General features: G+C 62.0%; 1 protein-coding gene across 1 annotated transcript in view; it reads right to left on the bottom strand.

Moving 5' to 3' along the window:
* UNC5A (unc-5 netrin receptor A) overlaps window positions 1–15,027 on the bottom strand; it is a 67,623-nt gene that overhangs the window by 1,226 nt on the left and 51,370 nt on the right. Inside the window, exons 2-14 of the mRNA XM_025389345.1 lie at window positions 14,274–14,495; window positions 8,955–9,098; window positions 8,564–8,667; window positions 8,264–8,444; window positions 6,693–6,857; window positions 5,484–5,672; window positions 5,074–5,376; window positions 2,350–2,437; window positions 1,928–2,096; window positions 1,504–1,737; window positions 1,234–1,383; window positions 982–1,146; window positions 184–362 (exon numbers count right to left, since the gene is read on the bottom strand). Of these exons, the coding sequence (XP_025245130.1) occupies window positions 184–362; window positions 982–1,146; window positions 1,234–1,383; window positions 1,504–1,737; window positions 1,928–2,096; window positions 2,350–2,437; window positions 5,074–5,376; window positions 5,484–5,672; window positions 6,693–6,857; window positions 8,264–8,444; window positions 8,564–8,667; window positions 8,955–9,098; window positions 14,274–14,495 (2,293 nt within the window). The remainder of the gene's footprint in view (window positions 1–183; window positions 363–981; window positions 1,147–1,233; window positions 1,384–1,503; window positions 1,738–1,927; window positions 2,097–2,349; window positions 2,438–5,073; window positions 5,377–5,483; window positions 5,673–6,692; window positions 6,858–8,263; window positions 8,445–8,563; window positions 8,668–8,954; window positions 9,099–14,273; window positions 14,496–15,027) is intronic.

Here is a 15,027-nt window from a genome sequence, read left to right as displayed (position 1 = left end):
CCGACACCTCCTGGCCCCCTGGCCCACCCCAGAGCAGGGCCTCCCCCAAGCCAAACACAATGAGTGCCCTGGCCACTAGTAGATACGGCACAGGCCCCACAGGGCCTCCTGTCCACGCCACCCCCCACCTAGGCAGGACTGTCGGTGGCCTGCGCAGGCCCTCTCTGCCCCTCTCCCACCCACCTGTCCAGGTGGAGTTTCTGGGCCAGAGTCCGCCAGTCGGCACCCCGGTTACAGGGTGGGTCCAGGCTGGAAATGATCTTCTGCCGAATGAGGAAGGGGATCTTGAAGGCACTGGGGCCCACCAGGGCTGGGACCCCCCCTTCACTCTCCAGAGCCAGCAACTCAGCAAACCTTGTGTCCTGGAGGTGGGAGGGACAGAGGTGCCTGTTAGAACTTTCCCCAAGCCTGGGCCCACTGCCACCTCCTGCTGGGGGAGCTCCCAGACTCCCCAGAGCATGGGGGCGGCATGAGCACTGGTACATCCTGGGCGCCTCCCATGTGCCAAGGCCCTGCTTACTGGAGCTCAGAGGTGCAGTGACCTGCCCAAAGCCACAAAGCCAGTGAGCAGAGGAGCCCTCTGTGGCCTCCCTCCCTCTCCGCCCTTCTCCCCTCCAAGTCACCCTGCCCAGCCTCTGCTGACACTCAACACGCACAGCTCTTTTCATGGCCTGAGTCCTCCCTGCCCAGCTCTCACTGCCAGAAATGCTCTTCCCCTTAATGCTGCAGCCAAATGGCTCATTCTTTGGGGCCCCCTCCTGCTGCTCTCATGTCCCCTGCATTCCCCTCCCCAAGTCCCATTTGCACCTGCGCCTCCCTCTCTCTGAGTCTGGGAGGAAGCTACCAAGGGCTTTCTGGGAGGAGGCGGGCCTGGGGACAGGTGGGAGGGAAAGTGGGTGGCAGGGCAGGAGCGTTTTGGGGGCTGGTAGGGAGTTGGTAGTGGGAGCACGTCACGGCGGTGCTGCAGCCCCTGCCGTCCACCTTGGTGATGTTGAAGTTGATGTTGAAGCTCTGCCCATCGCCCTCCACCTGCCACACCCACAGCTTGCAGGCCAGGTCGCTAGTGCTGGGGCTGATGCGCTCCAGGGTGAAGGTGCAGTGCAGGTACTGCTGCGTGCCGTTCCAGATGTGATAAAAGGGGATCTCCTGATGGGGGTGCAGAGAGGAGGTGTCAGGTGAGCCCAAGCTCCAGGCCCTCTGTGCGCTGGCCATGGCCATGGCCCTGGCCCTCACCTGGTAGCTGACGAGGAGCTTGCTCTGCCACAGGGAGCTGGGCACGTCGTGGATGGACAGGCGCAGGTTGTGGTAACTGTCCTTGAAGTGCAGGACCCGAGGCTCCTGGATCAGCTGTCCCCCCAGCTGCTTCTCCAGCTGCACCACCTCCTGCAGGGCCCCAGGTGGTCAGCCGAGGCCCCTCCCCACTGCCCCAGGCAATCAGTCCACAGGGCCAGGCATAGCTGGGCCTCCCAGCGGCAGGGGGCGGGGGTGAGGGGCGGGCGATACCTTGAGTGCGTCATGGGTGTCATGCAGGCAGTAGACCCGGATGTTGTACTCGAGGGAGGTGCAGGCCACCGGGGCAAACAGAAGCAGCTTGAGGCGCTTGGCGGCAGCCACGCTGAGGGCCTCTCCCACCAGGGCGAAGCGGCCCAGCTGCTCAGTGAAGACGTAGCAGGCACTGGCCTCCAGCTGGCAGTAGTAGAGGTGGGAGGGCGCCTCCTCGCCCAGGTGCAGCACATCCTGCGGGCAGGGGTCAGCGGGTCAGTTCTGCCCAGCTTCAGAGCCCTGGGGCCAGCTGTGGCTTCAAGAAGTGGCCGGAGACTGGGGAGGGGTGGGGGTGCGGCTCAGGGCCAACCAGCAGTGGAGGGCTGGGCCGAGCGTGCAGTTAGCCCACGTTCCCTTCCGGAGCCGGGGTCGGTTCCCTGCTCACCTCCCAGCTGCCCTCGCACGACTGCTTTTTGAGGCGCAGGCTCCAGCTGTCGGGGCTGGGCTCCCCACAGTGGTCCATAGCCAGGATGACTGGCCGGGTGAGCAGGACGCCGGGGGGTCCGCAGCTAACGATGGGACTCAGCAGGGTCTGACAGCCAGCTAGGGGCAACCTCAAGTGGGGGAATATGGGTGGGAGGGAAAGGTGTCAGTGGCCCATCCTGGGTCCTGAGGGCTAGGCCAAGGGCAGGGCGGCAGCGTCCCAGGGCCCAGGGGCTTGGGTTGCAGAACCAGATGGGGCTTAGGCGCAGCTCTCCCCCCGCTGCCTCAGGCCAGGCACAACAGTGGGTGGGCAGGGGGCTTCCTGGGGACTGAAGGCGGCAGGTGGGTCCCTCCCACCCCGGGCAACAGGGCCCGCGGTCACACCTCACGTCTTCCGGCTTGTGCAGCGTGAGGTAGATCTCGTAGATCTTCCCTCGGGGTATGGCGTCTGGGGGGATGAGGAGGCTGATTCCTGGAACAGCAGGAAGACGGCCAGGGCTTACCCACTGCCAGCGCATCCAACACCCCACCAGACAGCCCCTCCAGGAGCCTCCCTGTGAGGACTGACTGGTGCCAGCCCGGCCTGGGGACCGAGGGGCCTCAAAGACTGCCATGCTGACCAACCACCCCCACAGGCATGAAGCTGACTCAGGGGCACCCCAGGAGCAACTGAGGGAACCCCGGTGGGGAAAGCATGCCTCGTTAGCCCAGGCGCAGGATACCTGGGGACAGAAGGCATGCTGTACCAACCTCCCTTGTCCCTTGAAAGGCACTGGGCAGGACCAGGGTATTCCTTGCTTAAAACCTTCCCTACCTCTGGGATGAAGTCCGGCTTCCTGGCCTGGCATTGAAGGCCCTTTGCCTCTGGCCCCCACTGCCTCTCTAGCCCAGCCAGTGCTACATACTTGACGGTTCTGGAACCACTGCCTGAGCCCCCACTGCCCTCCTGCCCTGCTCCAGCTCCCCATCTCCATTGCCCCTGCTACTCTCTGCCACACCATGGTCCCTGCAGGTGGGGCAGGTCTTGAGCAACCTATCTCCTGCGCTGGATGCCCTCCCGTCGGCTGACTCGCCTCTGCTCCAGCATCTTGGAGGAGCAGGATCAGTGTGTGCCGAGAGGGGAGTGGTTCAACAGGGAGGTGGTGGGACAGGATCCGCCAAAGACGGGCCAGGGAGTCCCTCTAGAAGTGGTGAGCAGGGACTCCCCCAGACAGGCACCCTCACATGAGGAGGGGCTCCCAGCTCAGGACGGGTGGAGGGAGAGGAATTCCATGACTTTACCCCACCGAGTCCAAAAGCAAAAGCACAGTCCCCAGACGGCAGCGCAGAGCAGGGTGGGGCGGGGCATCACGGCTTCACCGGAGGGTGCAGAGTCATAGCCACCGCTCCCTTCCCTGGCCCGAACTGCCCCGCAGTCCTAGCCGTAGTGTTGGTGACAATCCCAGACATCCTCGCAGGAATGCTCTCCATGGGGAAGGTACACACACTTGCATCTTCATTCATCAGATCCTAATGCTGGGTACTCAGGACGGCGAAGGAAAATGACAGACCCCACTCATGAAGCTCTTAGCCCAGCAGGCAGAAGGACAAGTCAACCACAGCACAGGATGCGGGAGAAGTGGCAGTCGCCCACGCTGCCTGGGCAGCAAACGGCGAGGGCTGCGGGGCCGCACTGTCCGCCTGCGTCTCTGTAAGAGCTGACAGATGCCGTCTCACCTCGTCATCCCAACAGCCCCATGAGGGGTTCGTTATCATCCGTGTGGACGTGAGGCACAGACGGCAAGAGCTGTCAGGCCGGGACCCAAAACAGAAGTCCCAGCTGAGCCGGTGGGAGGGGCAGGGGGTCAGTGCGTGTGAAGGGCAGCGCACTTCCACATCTGGGATGCTGAGAGTCCATGGTGGCTGCCGTGTGCAGGAGGATGTGTGTGTGGGAAGGGGCTGAAGCAGCTGGCCTGCAGGAGGCAGGTCTTCTCTGCAGTGTCAAGTGGGCTTTGCAGGGGGCAGAGGGGAGCCCAGAAGGGGTTCGAGCACGAGAGGGTCATGATCAACTCTGGCTTCATTGGTGAAGGTTTAGAGCGAGGAACCAGGTGAGGGGTTTGGTGGCCTGTGTCAGGAGAGGCAGCAAGGGAGGACGAGAGCAAGAGGCAGCAGGAGCTATTGAGGAGAGACTGGCATGGGACTGAAGCTGGCGCGGGGCAAGGGTGGAAGAGCAGGAGGTCAAGGTGACCCCAAGTTTCTGGCTTGAGCAACTAGATGATCCGTGAACTGGGGAAAGCCAGGAACGGGGAGGTTCTGGGGGAGGGTGGGAGACGGTTCTGTTTTAGGCACCAGGAGTCTGAGGTGCTGTGAGACATCCAGATGGAGCTGGCCAGGAGGCAGCTGGGTGTACAGTTCTGTCGCCTGGGAGAACTGCAGGCTGAGGATGGGGGAGTGGGAGTTATCTGCACAGACACAGCGATTAAAGCCATGGAGTGGGCGAGGCCGCTCGGGGAGAAGGGCGCCGGGAGGGAGTTCGGAGGCACACCTACACGTATGGAACACGCAGCTGGAGACGGACAAGCAAACCAGGAGCACATGGGGTCATCTAAGCTGAGGGACTTGAGAATTTCAGGTGGGAGTGGCCGGCCATGCCACAGGCTGCAGTCACTTCTTGCAAGGCAGCCATGGAAAGAGTTCGTCAGAGGGCTTCTGTGCTGGGGTGGGTGGAAGCCAGGATGCAGTGGGGACTCCAGGATGCCCTCTGCCCAGGCCTGTGCTGATCTGTTTGCCCCTGGTTGTCTCCCTGCTCAGTTGCAAGCTCCCTGGGACCGGGGCTTGCCCTACCTCTGGCCCCACACGGAGACCGGCACAAGTAGGCTGGTTGGCTGTGTATATGAACCGACAGTTATTTTGCGCCCACAGGCAACAGGAGGAAGACAGCTCTGGCCATGGCCTCGGTGCCAGCCAAGACTGAGTTCTCCCCAGAACTCCACCCCCTTTCCTTGCTGATCTGTCGAGGGACACTGAGGGGCACGAGAGGAACATCCAGCTGTCCCATCCTCCTCTAGGAGGGAAGTGGAGATGAAGGAGGGAAGTGGAGCTTTCAGAGCCCCCTGGGGTCCTTCCTACCTGTGTTAGGGATCATCAGCCGGCCCCCGAGGAAGTTGAAGGTCCCATAGGTCATGTTGCTGGTGCCTCGGGGCAGGGAGCGGAAGTAGTTCTGGGTGGAGAGGCGGGAGACGAACTCCTCGGCCTCAGAGGTGGGGGAGCTGTGGTGCAGTGTGTGGCGGCCGCCACCCAGGGGGCTGAGCAGGTGCCCATTGGTGAGCTGGAACTTGGGGCTGGGCCCGTCCTGCCGGGGACAGAGACTGCCCTGGTAGGTGGTGGTGGTGGTGCTGAGGTCCGGCTGGATGGTGAGCAGATGGGGGTTGTCTGCAGGATAAAGAAAGACTCAGGCAGTGGCACTAAGGGCATCCCTGCCCCAGCAGCCCTTGGCGTGGGAGCTGGGGCAAGAGTGCTGGGGGCAGGGGGCCCCTCACCTGCTTTGCTGGGCTTGATGCTGACGGGCTGGAAGCCTGAGGTGAGAATGGATGAGTCAGCCACATCCGAGTCCAGCCCCTCCTTCTTCCGGCAGTAAACGAGGATGAGGACAAGCAGCAGCAGGACGAGGCAGACGGCCACGGCGATGAGGCCCACGTAGAGGGCCACGTCCTCAGGGCCAGAAGCAGCTGCAGGAGACAGCGCGGCCTTGGTGGGGGCAGGGGTGTAGGAGTCTGGGAAGGAGACGTCAGCGGTCTGCATCCCAGGAGGATGAGGTCTGGACCCTGGGGCATCTGCACTAGCTAGGGAGCAGACGCTCGTGGCAGGGACCGTGGAGTCTGTGCGTGTGCATCCCAGCCCTGTATTTGCCATTACTGTGCTGTGTGACTCTGAGCAAATCACATCCCTCACGGGCTTGAGATCCTGGCTGAGTCTGCTGCCCGGAGGATAGATGAGGGGAAGATCTACTCCCCCAGGGCAGATGACCTGGTACCTGGCTGCTAGGCTGAACCTGCTGCCTGCTCTTCTGGGACAAGGGCAGCTTGGGCTGGGGGTGAACTCCTGGGATCCCCAGAGCAAGGGGTCTGCCTCCTGCATAGTTCCAGGTCAGTGCCTAGACCAGGAGTAGGGGTTTGGGGGCCCTTCTCTCTGTCTGCCTCCCCAAGGCCTGGGGCAGGTTTGGGGAGGGGGTGATTGACTGCTTGGAGGAAGCTATATTGATTTTAGAAGAGTTTTGCATAAATGGAAGAAACGTCCATCAGAAAGGAATTGACACAGATAATTAGGTTTTTAATTGAAAGAATGGGGGAGGGTATGTTCTAGAGGAAAAAAAATCCAACAGAGATCTTTAATTGTTAGTTATGGCTTTGTAATTAACAGCCCTCACAAGCCCGGCGTCCCCACAGGACCTGTATGTGCACTTGGGGGACGAGGCAGATGTGAAGCTGTGGTGTTTGGGCGAGTGTGGGCAATGGGTGCGCATAAGTCAAGGTTCAAATCTGTGCGTGTCTCAGGAGGCATGGGAGGTGGCAGGGCGCGCCTGGGCCCACGTGCAGTATGCTAAGGGTGAGGGGGATCCCACAGGGTCCTGAGCCTGGAGAGGCTACAGCCTTTGGCGGGAGAATAGCTCCCTCAGCCCCCACCTCCCCAGGGCTGGGCAGGGCCAATCCAGGCAAACAGAAGAGGACCTCAGGGCAGAGAAGACTCACTGTGTACACAGAGGTCAGTGGTACAGTTGCGGGTGTCCAGGTCGGCACCCTGGCACTCCTCCCCTCCGTTGCGGGGTGCTGGGTCAGAGCACTCACGGCTCCGCCAGTGGGTGCAGTCCAGCCCACAGGCCGACCACTTGCTCCACGGGCTCCAGCTGCCATCCACTAGACGAGAGACAGACAGGCAGAGAGGAGACGGTGCAGTCAGCCTGGGTGCCTGCCCCGGCGGTCGGCCAGTGTGGCCCCTCTGGGCATCCAGACCAGGCAGGGCAAGGCAGCCTGGATTCGGGGGCAAAGCCAGGGCCAGGCCCGCGATACACGCCCTCTAGTGTCCAGCTGGCCTTGATGACGCATGCTAATGACAGGGAGGCGCGGATGACGCCGGGGCTGCTTGGCTCTCTCCACACCAGGGAGGCTGTCCTGGCCCTGGGGCAGTGAGGGCTCTCTCGTCACACGTTGACCCTTCTGAACCCAGGGACAAGTGGACTCTGCAGCCACGGGCTGAGCCCTAGACCCTGTCAAACTGTACCTCACATCTTGTGACTTACACCCTATGTTGAGCCCTGAGACTGGACACAGATCGAGCCCTGACTCCAACCATACACCGCACCCCGATCCCCGCCTCAGACTGAGCCTGGCCCTGTGTGGCAGGCGGGTGGGATGGAGCCATGGGGGGGCAGGTTGGTGGGCGCGATGGAGCCAGGGCACGGAGATGGCGTGGTGAGGAACGATGCGGGAGGCGGTGGCCGCTGGTACCTGGGCACAGGGTGGCGCAGGCTGTTTTCTGGACATTCTGCCCCTCACAGAAAGCGCCCCCGTTGAGAGGCGCCGGGTTGGTGCAGCTCCGGCTCCGTTTCTGCCAGCCGCGCCCACAGCTGGCGCTGCAGACGGACCACTCGGTCCACGTCGACCACCCACCGTTCACTGGCCGGACAGAGAAGGGCTGGGGTCAGGGAGCGGGGGCGTCCTCAGATACACTGGCCCAGGGGACGGGGCGTGAGGGCAGAGGGGCTGTGAGCTGGATACGGGTGGGCTGTGTCTGAGCTGGGAGAGAAGGCCTGGGGGAGGCCATGCTCGTGCCTGCTGGCCCCCGGGCCCTGCAGCACGCGTGCCACAGTCTTCCCTTCTCCCAGGGGGCACTCGGGGTAGCCAGGCTGAACCGTGGCTCACGCGCTCCTGCAGCCCAGACCCCAGCCTCTCCTGGGGTGACTCCTGCACCCTCCCTCTGCCGGCTCCTGGGGGTGCCCGGACTGTGCGTCTTCTGACTCCCGCCCTGGAGACTCAGGAGTGGGGACAGTCTGTCACCTTTCCTAGATTCCCATCCTGTCCCTCATCTCCTTTTGCACAATGCCTGCTGCCCACAGGACCTCCAACCTGTCCCATACCTTTGCCCAGACAGGCCCCTGGGTCCCCAGCAGTCACAGCGAGCCCTTTGCTTATCCTGACTAGTCAGACATGATCTGGTTCACCTGGCCTTGGCCTCATGGCCTCTCTTTACCCCACCAGCCACATGTCACTGCCCAGGGGCACCACAGTGCCTCTCCCTGTGACCGGGGAGCCCCGGGGCCCACCGTAGACGATGACGGCAGCGGAGGCGCTGCGGCGACGTGCCACAATGTTCTTGGCCACGCAGGTGTAGTTGGCTGTGTCAGCAAGGCGGGCCTGTCGCACCACCAGGCTGTGCTCCCGTGTGATGTATACGTTGGGGTCCAGGGATGGGTCCACCAGGTCCTCGTTCCGGAGCCACTCCACCTAGGAGAGGGAACCCTGCCATGTTCTGCCAGCCCATGCTAGCCCCGCCCGGAGTGGCCCCTGCCAGAGTGGCCAGGCAGGAGCCCAGGTCTAGAAGGGGGCACTAGAGGAGTCCTCACCTCGGCTGGAGGGATGCCCTCCGGTGGGCGGCAGGGCAGCACGATGCCCTGCTCCAGGGACACCTCCTTGGCCAGCGGCTCCTGCTCAAAGTTCTTGCGCAAATCTGGAAGAGGAATGAGGGTGTCCTCCTGCCTGAGGGCCTTGCACAGGCTCAGACTGGCTGGCTGCGTCCCTTGTCCTGCAGGGACCATGGCACATGGCAGAGGAAGTGCCAGGTGCACAGGGGGACATGGGGTGGCTAGGCCGTGTCCACAGGCACTTTCTCCACTCATCCAGGCAGGGCTGTGAGATTTTTTGACCGGACCCCTTCTTCCAGGTAGCCTACTGTCCCCTCTCCTGGTGACACCCTCCCGCCATGCGCCCTCGCCCAGGGCCCAGCCCTAGACTCACAGGCTATGCGGATGTAGGCCTTCTGACTCTTGGTGGTGCCCGAGGAGCTCCATGCCACGCACTGGCACCAGTATTCCTCCAGCCCGAACACCTTTTCTACCTGCTGCCTTGAGACGTTAATGCGGACCTCCATGGTGGGCAGCCCTGGGGGAGGGAGGGGCAGGTAGTCAGGGCCCCAGGGCCACCCGGAGCCTCTGCATGTGGGTCTCCGCGCCACCCTCAGCCTCGCTCGCTGCCTGGCAAGGGAGTGGACTTTGAAGGCAACCCCCAGCCTGGAGGAAACTCTGGAGGCCCAAGAGCCACTTGATTTCTATCTCCTGAAGGCCCCGGGCAGGCTGGGTAGACCTTCCATTCATTATACTTTGTTACCTGAGGCCTGACTCCTTGGAGTCACTTACAGAAATGTCCCTAAAGGGGGCTGCCGTAGAGCTTTGGGCCAGAGGGTCTGGCCTCCAAAGACTCCAGGCAGAAGGGGTGGGGCAGACAGGCTGAGCTCTGCACCTCTGGGGTAAAAGAGGTGAGGAAGGATCTGGCCCCCTCCCTCAGCGGCTAGCAGATAGATCCTGACATGTGATAATATAATAACAGTCATTAACAATATAATTGCAGTGATTATGTAGTATGATGCTAGCCCCTAGGACGCCCTGGGACTTAGGGTTCCCACGTGCAGGGATGGGGATGTTGTCTCAAGCCACTCCCTTGGACAGAAGCGCAGAGGGAAGTAACTTGCTGTGGGGTCCCGGGACTGTCTGCATCCAAAGGGTAAGCTGGGGTGCCTATGCACTAGGGAGAAACTTGGAAGAGGGTGAGAGGGCAGCCAGCAGAGGGGGAGCTGAGCTGGGGGTCCAGGACCCGCTCTGCCTAACTAGGGTGAGGTGGGGGGACTCCGCTCCAGGCTGGACTCAGCCCCCCGCCTTCTGCCATACCTGGACTGAGGCAGGCTCAGGACCCTCTAACCACTCAGGAGCGGGGGCAGCAACCCTCCTCCTGCCGTCTGTAGCCAAAACCAGCATCCCCAGCAGTGAGAAAAGACTGTTTCCAATTTCTCCTCCTCCTGACCCCAATTTCCCTCGGGTCACTGGCTTATCAGAAAAGGAGAGAGAGGCCGGCAGCCAATGTGTTTCCATTGTTAACAGCGAAATTCAATTAGGGCTGCATTGCGGGAAGAGCGGGCGCCCAGCTGAGCCGCAGGCCGGGAGGCCGTTTCCCTCTTATTTCTCTCACATGTCTTTCTCTGACACTTCCCAGACCCCTCCTCAACAAGTCTCTGGGCTCTCACACTAGGTGTCCAGATTTTTCTATCACTTCGTTCCTGTCGCTGGCCAGCTGTCATAGGAGATGGCGGGGCTGTCACCTCTGGAGAGATCGTGGTAGCTGGGCTGCTTCCCTCCATTCTGGGCACCACCTGCCCCGTTCTCTAAGACACCCAATGTGGACACTCTCAGGGGTGGGGTGGGCAGGCTGAAAACGAGGGGGTGGCTCACAGGGTTCTCTATAGGAGAGGGGCCTTGGGCACCAGCTGTCTTTCAAGATGACTGAGGGCATCTGATAAGAAGATTTGGGAACCGGCCCTCCACTCCCTTCTTCCTCTTTGCCTTGGGGGTTAGGGGTGGGAGACCTCCAGAACATTCTGAACTGTGTACTTTTTCTCCCTTGGGTGGACAGGTCTGTTAATAGTTCCTCCATCCCCCGTGGTGCTGTGAGGAGCCTGGCCCTCCTTCAGAAGCCTCACCCATGGCCCAGGGGGCTCAGCTGGGGAGAACAGCACTAAATTGAAGCGCTCCCTTTTCCTTTCCCTTTGTCTTCCCTCCCCTTCTGTCCTGCCACCTCCTCTCCTGCCTCTCACTTGCATGAGTGAGGGCCAAGTGTGTCCTCAATGTGCCAGCTCCAGGCAGTGCCTTGGTGAGGGGTGCCCTTCAGCCCCACAAGCTCCTGGAGGGCAGTGCCTGAGGCGGGGGCTGCAGACCCGGCCCTCCCCTGCCTTTGATGTGAGGGGCTGTGCACTGCCCTCTTGCGGATCACCAGGCGGCCTGGTTCCTGGGAGCAGTGTCTGGGTACAGCTGTGTCTACACCTGCCTGGTCAGTGTGAGCAGGGGCCAGCCTTGGGGAGGGACCACAGGCCAGCGGGCCTGGGCGGGTGTGTGTGTGAACCTGGGCCGCCCAGGGTTTCTGGCTGGGGCTCTGAGGCCAAGCTGGCACTTCCGTTCTCACCTTCTCAGCAATCTGCTTCTAAACAATCTAAGAACCAATCAGTTTGTTTAACACAAAATAAATTACACTCCCAGACCAGACTCCAGTGCTTGGTTTCGCAAATTTCAGGCTTTTTAAGTGTCAGCAGGTTTGGGTTCTAGCACTTCAGGCCTTGGTCTCTGTCCCCTGGCCTTCTGGATGAGGACTGAAGGCAAATGAGAGGGAAGTAGGTGCTCTCCTGGGTGTCCACCCGGCCACCCCCAGCCCCACACACGAACGAATGGGCTGCAGAGCTGGGTGGACCTCCAACCCCTGCCATACCTGTCTGACCACAGCATGTTTCTAGTTTGGGGGTCTTTGGTCTGTGTCGCCGTGTGGCGCCACTGCTGTGGTGTCTGTCTGTGGGTCAGGAAAGCCTTTCTCTTCGCCTCAAAGCACTCGATGGCTTTGGGTTGAGAAATCGATGAGATCAATGAACATTCAGATGTTCCGGCCATGGGAGGCCTGAGGTCGGATGCTCGGGGCAGAAGAGGACCCTGGTGGTTACGGGTGGGACGTGTCCCAAGCGTTGCTACTCTGCCCGGCAGGAAGAGAACAGGGCCACGGGAGCCTGCCGGGGAGTGTGGGCCGGGGGCTCCCGGCGCGTGTGCTGGCCCGGGCCTGCGACTGCTCATTCAGACAAGGTCCTAGGTTCCTGCCAATCCATGGATCTGAGCCCTCATGATGGCAAGGGTGTTTCAGACAGAGGGGTGTGCACGGGAGCCCGGAAGGGGATGCTGGGAACAGCAGGGGGCTGGACTGGAGCTTCCAGGCTGCAGGAGAGCAGTTCTCTGGCTGTGCTTCCCTGGGGGACCTCCCACAGCAGTGGGAGAACTTACACTGAAGGGACACTGGGGAGAAAGGAAAGGCCCCGTGCTGGGTCCTGACGGGGCGTGTGAGATCTCGAGGCTTCCCCCAACCAATCTGCAAGGGGAAGGATGGGGGCGGTCTCCTCATCCCCATTTTACAGATGAAGAAACTGAGCCCAGGGAGGGGAGGGACTTGCCTGCAGTTCTCCTGCAGACCCTCCCACCAAGACAAGGTGGGCCATGCTGCTGGGCAGGGAGGCCTCTGGCACTGCCTCTGGGGCCAGGAGAGGCTCTGGTCCTGGGAGGTGCTGGTGCCCAGAGTTCTGTTGGGCTACATTGGCCACCAACCCTCTCCATCTCCCTCCTGAGGGTAGAAGGCAGAGCTGGATCACTGCCCTGAGAGCGTGACTCCTAGTACCTAACCCAAGGTGTGCCACAGAGCAGGTGTTCAGCGAACACCCAAAGACCGCAGGTGAGAAGCTGCAGTCAGGCCAGGGCGCTGAGATGACACTTGGGGGAGGGAGGCAGCCGGTGCTGACCCTCACGGAAGGGCGGGGTGTGACTGCTGCAGACCAGAAGTCCTGCTTGGAGCCCCAGCGGGGCTCTGGCTGAGTAAGAGCCAAGGCCTCAGGCTCAACTGTAAAATGACAAGCTGGTTCTGGGGCTAAATGGCGCTGCCTAAATCCAGGGCTCTTTAGCTCACATCAGATCACTGCCAGAGCTTCCAAACTGTTCTTCCTGGCCGGGGTCTTGCCCTCCTCCAGTCTCCCTGTGCCCAGCATGGTCTTCCTACAGTGCAAATCTGACTGCAGCCCACTCAGGTGTCTCACACACACTCTGGTGTCTCAGCCACCAGGGGCCCCTTAGCGCAGCCTCCCAGGCACTGCTGCCTGCCCCGGGGCTCGCTCTCGCCCCATACCCGAGCCACTGGAGGCTGTTCTGTGCCTCTGCACCTTGCAGTCTACGGGCCTGGGTGATGCCCTTTCCAGGCGGTTTTGAGACCTGAGCTTGGATGTTCCTCCTGCTCTGGGAATCCTTCCTGGGCCATCTCTCTAGGACCAAGGTCCCCAGCCTGTCCTTGGCATCAGTGTGAGTCCTGGGTGACACCTGCCTTCCCAGCTGCACTGTGGCTTGAGCCTCATGGCAATGGCCTGTGTGTCCCACACAGGCTGTGACTCAACAGGGTATGTGTGCTATGTGTCTCAGGATGGCTGAGGCCTTGGTGGGAGGGGGCTCAGGACCACCCCCGAGATGTCATTATGTGTGGGGTGCTCCACAAAGCACCAAGGGAGAGGAAACTGAAACAGACTCTACTGAGTGAGGAGGAGGAGGAGGAGGAGGAAGGGGAGGAGGAGAGAAAGGGAGGGAGAGGGGAAGGGGAGGGAGGAGGAGAGGGAGGGGGAAAAGGGGGAGGAGGAGAGGCTGTTGTCCGCTCCTGCCTCTCCCTCTGCCAGTCCTCTCTGGGGGAGTCATGGAACCCAGACATGTGGGCTGTCTGCCCACGTCCCCAGTGCCTGCTTAAGGCCAGGGCTGGAGGTGGGGAATGTTGTGTCTCATGGAAGAGGCGCTTCCTGGGTCTGCTCGCTGCACCTGGAACCCCGCTCTGTGCCCCCAGCTGAGTCTGGCTCCCTCCGCTCAGTGTCTCGGGACCTGCCGCTTCCATCAGCCTCCATCCCGGCCCCTGAATCACATATACCTCTGCCATGCCGCTCTGCAGCTCCAGATCCCCTAAGACAGTGGCCTCACCTTGGTCCCCTGCACACCCTCACCCTCACTGCTGACCCACCTGCACGCCGGCGTCTGCCTCCAGGCTTCCCTGGGCTGTGTCCCCTGCCTGGGAGGCAGGTCCCCTTCTTGGCTCCCTAAGCAGTTCTTAGGCCTCTCTCAGTTTACACATCACCTCCCCTGAGGGGCCTCTCCTCTCACTGAGAGGTCACCCGCTCTCTGCCTGTCTGTGGGGGCTTGGGCTCCGAGCGTGGGGTGCTGTGTCCCCGGCATGGGAGTGGGTGCGCACAGAGGTGTGAGTGAATGCCTGACTGATGGAATGAACCAACGCACAAGAAAACAATCACTGAACCTGAGGTCTGGGAGCTCCTTGATCATCAGGGACCCACTCTCTCCCGCTCCTTCTCCCCAAACTGCTGAGGGGTGTCGCCTCTGGGGAAGGCCTCCAGGGTCCAAGGTGGGAAATCCTGGGGGCAGCTGCAGGCTCCTCTGGGCTGGCCAAGACTCGCCTCCCCCTGGATGGGCCCTGCCCGGGGAGGCCCCAGGCTCGGCTCACCGCTGCTCCCGTCCGTGCTGCGCTCAATCACATGGTCCACCTGGCGCACCCACTCCCCGTTGCACTTGAAGAAGATCTGCGTGGCGGGCACGGCCTTGCACACCAGCAGCACCGGCTTGTTCTTGACGATGTAGACGTCCTCGGGCTCCACCAGGAAGTGGGGAAGCAGGTCCGGGTTTGCACCAGGCACTGGGTTGGCCACGGTGGCACTCTGCTGGGCACCTGTGGCAGGGTAGAGGGGGAAGGTGAGGCAGGGGCCAGGCTGGGCAGGGCAGAGGCAGCGGCTCAGCAAATGATCCCACCGTGGGTTGGGGCAGATGGGAAGAGAGTAAGTCCAGGTTCTGCCATGTCCCAGCTGGGCAATCTCAGGCCAGTGAACATCCCCCACCTGGGTCTCCACGTCCTCCTCTGTGAAAGGGGGGAAGGAGCAGCCCAGGCCATCCTGAAGACCGTGGCGAGGTGAAATGAGACCCGGGCAGAGTCCCAGCACCAAGGCAGCCTGGCGACCGCCTTCCTCGAAGTCCAGGGATCTGGCCAGGCAGGCCCCTGCCCGGGAGGTCCAGGGCAAGGCGGGGCAAGGTGGGAAGGTCCCTGGCCAGGCAGGTGGGCTGCCCGGGGCGGGGGAGAAGCAGCCCTGGCCAGTGGCCACCTCTGGGGCCCTGCTTCCTGGTTGGCCCCATCCCTGGCCCTGCACATTGTAGATGCTCAGAAACAACACGTGGGGTGGGCACAGGCAAGGCGAGAGCCGGGAATC

Source organism: Theropithecus gelada, chromosome 6 (assembly GCF_003255815.1).
Source record: "Theropithecus gelada isolate Dixy chromosome 6, Tgel_1.0, whole genome shotgun sequence".
Classification (NCBI taxonomy): domain Eukaryota; kingdom Metazoa; phylum Chordata; class Mammalia; order Primates; family Cercopithecidae; genus Theropithecus; species Theropithecus gelada.
The sequence above is the reverse complement of the archived record's forward strand: the minus strand, read 5'-3'. Positions and strand labels throughout refer to the sequence as shown.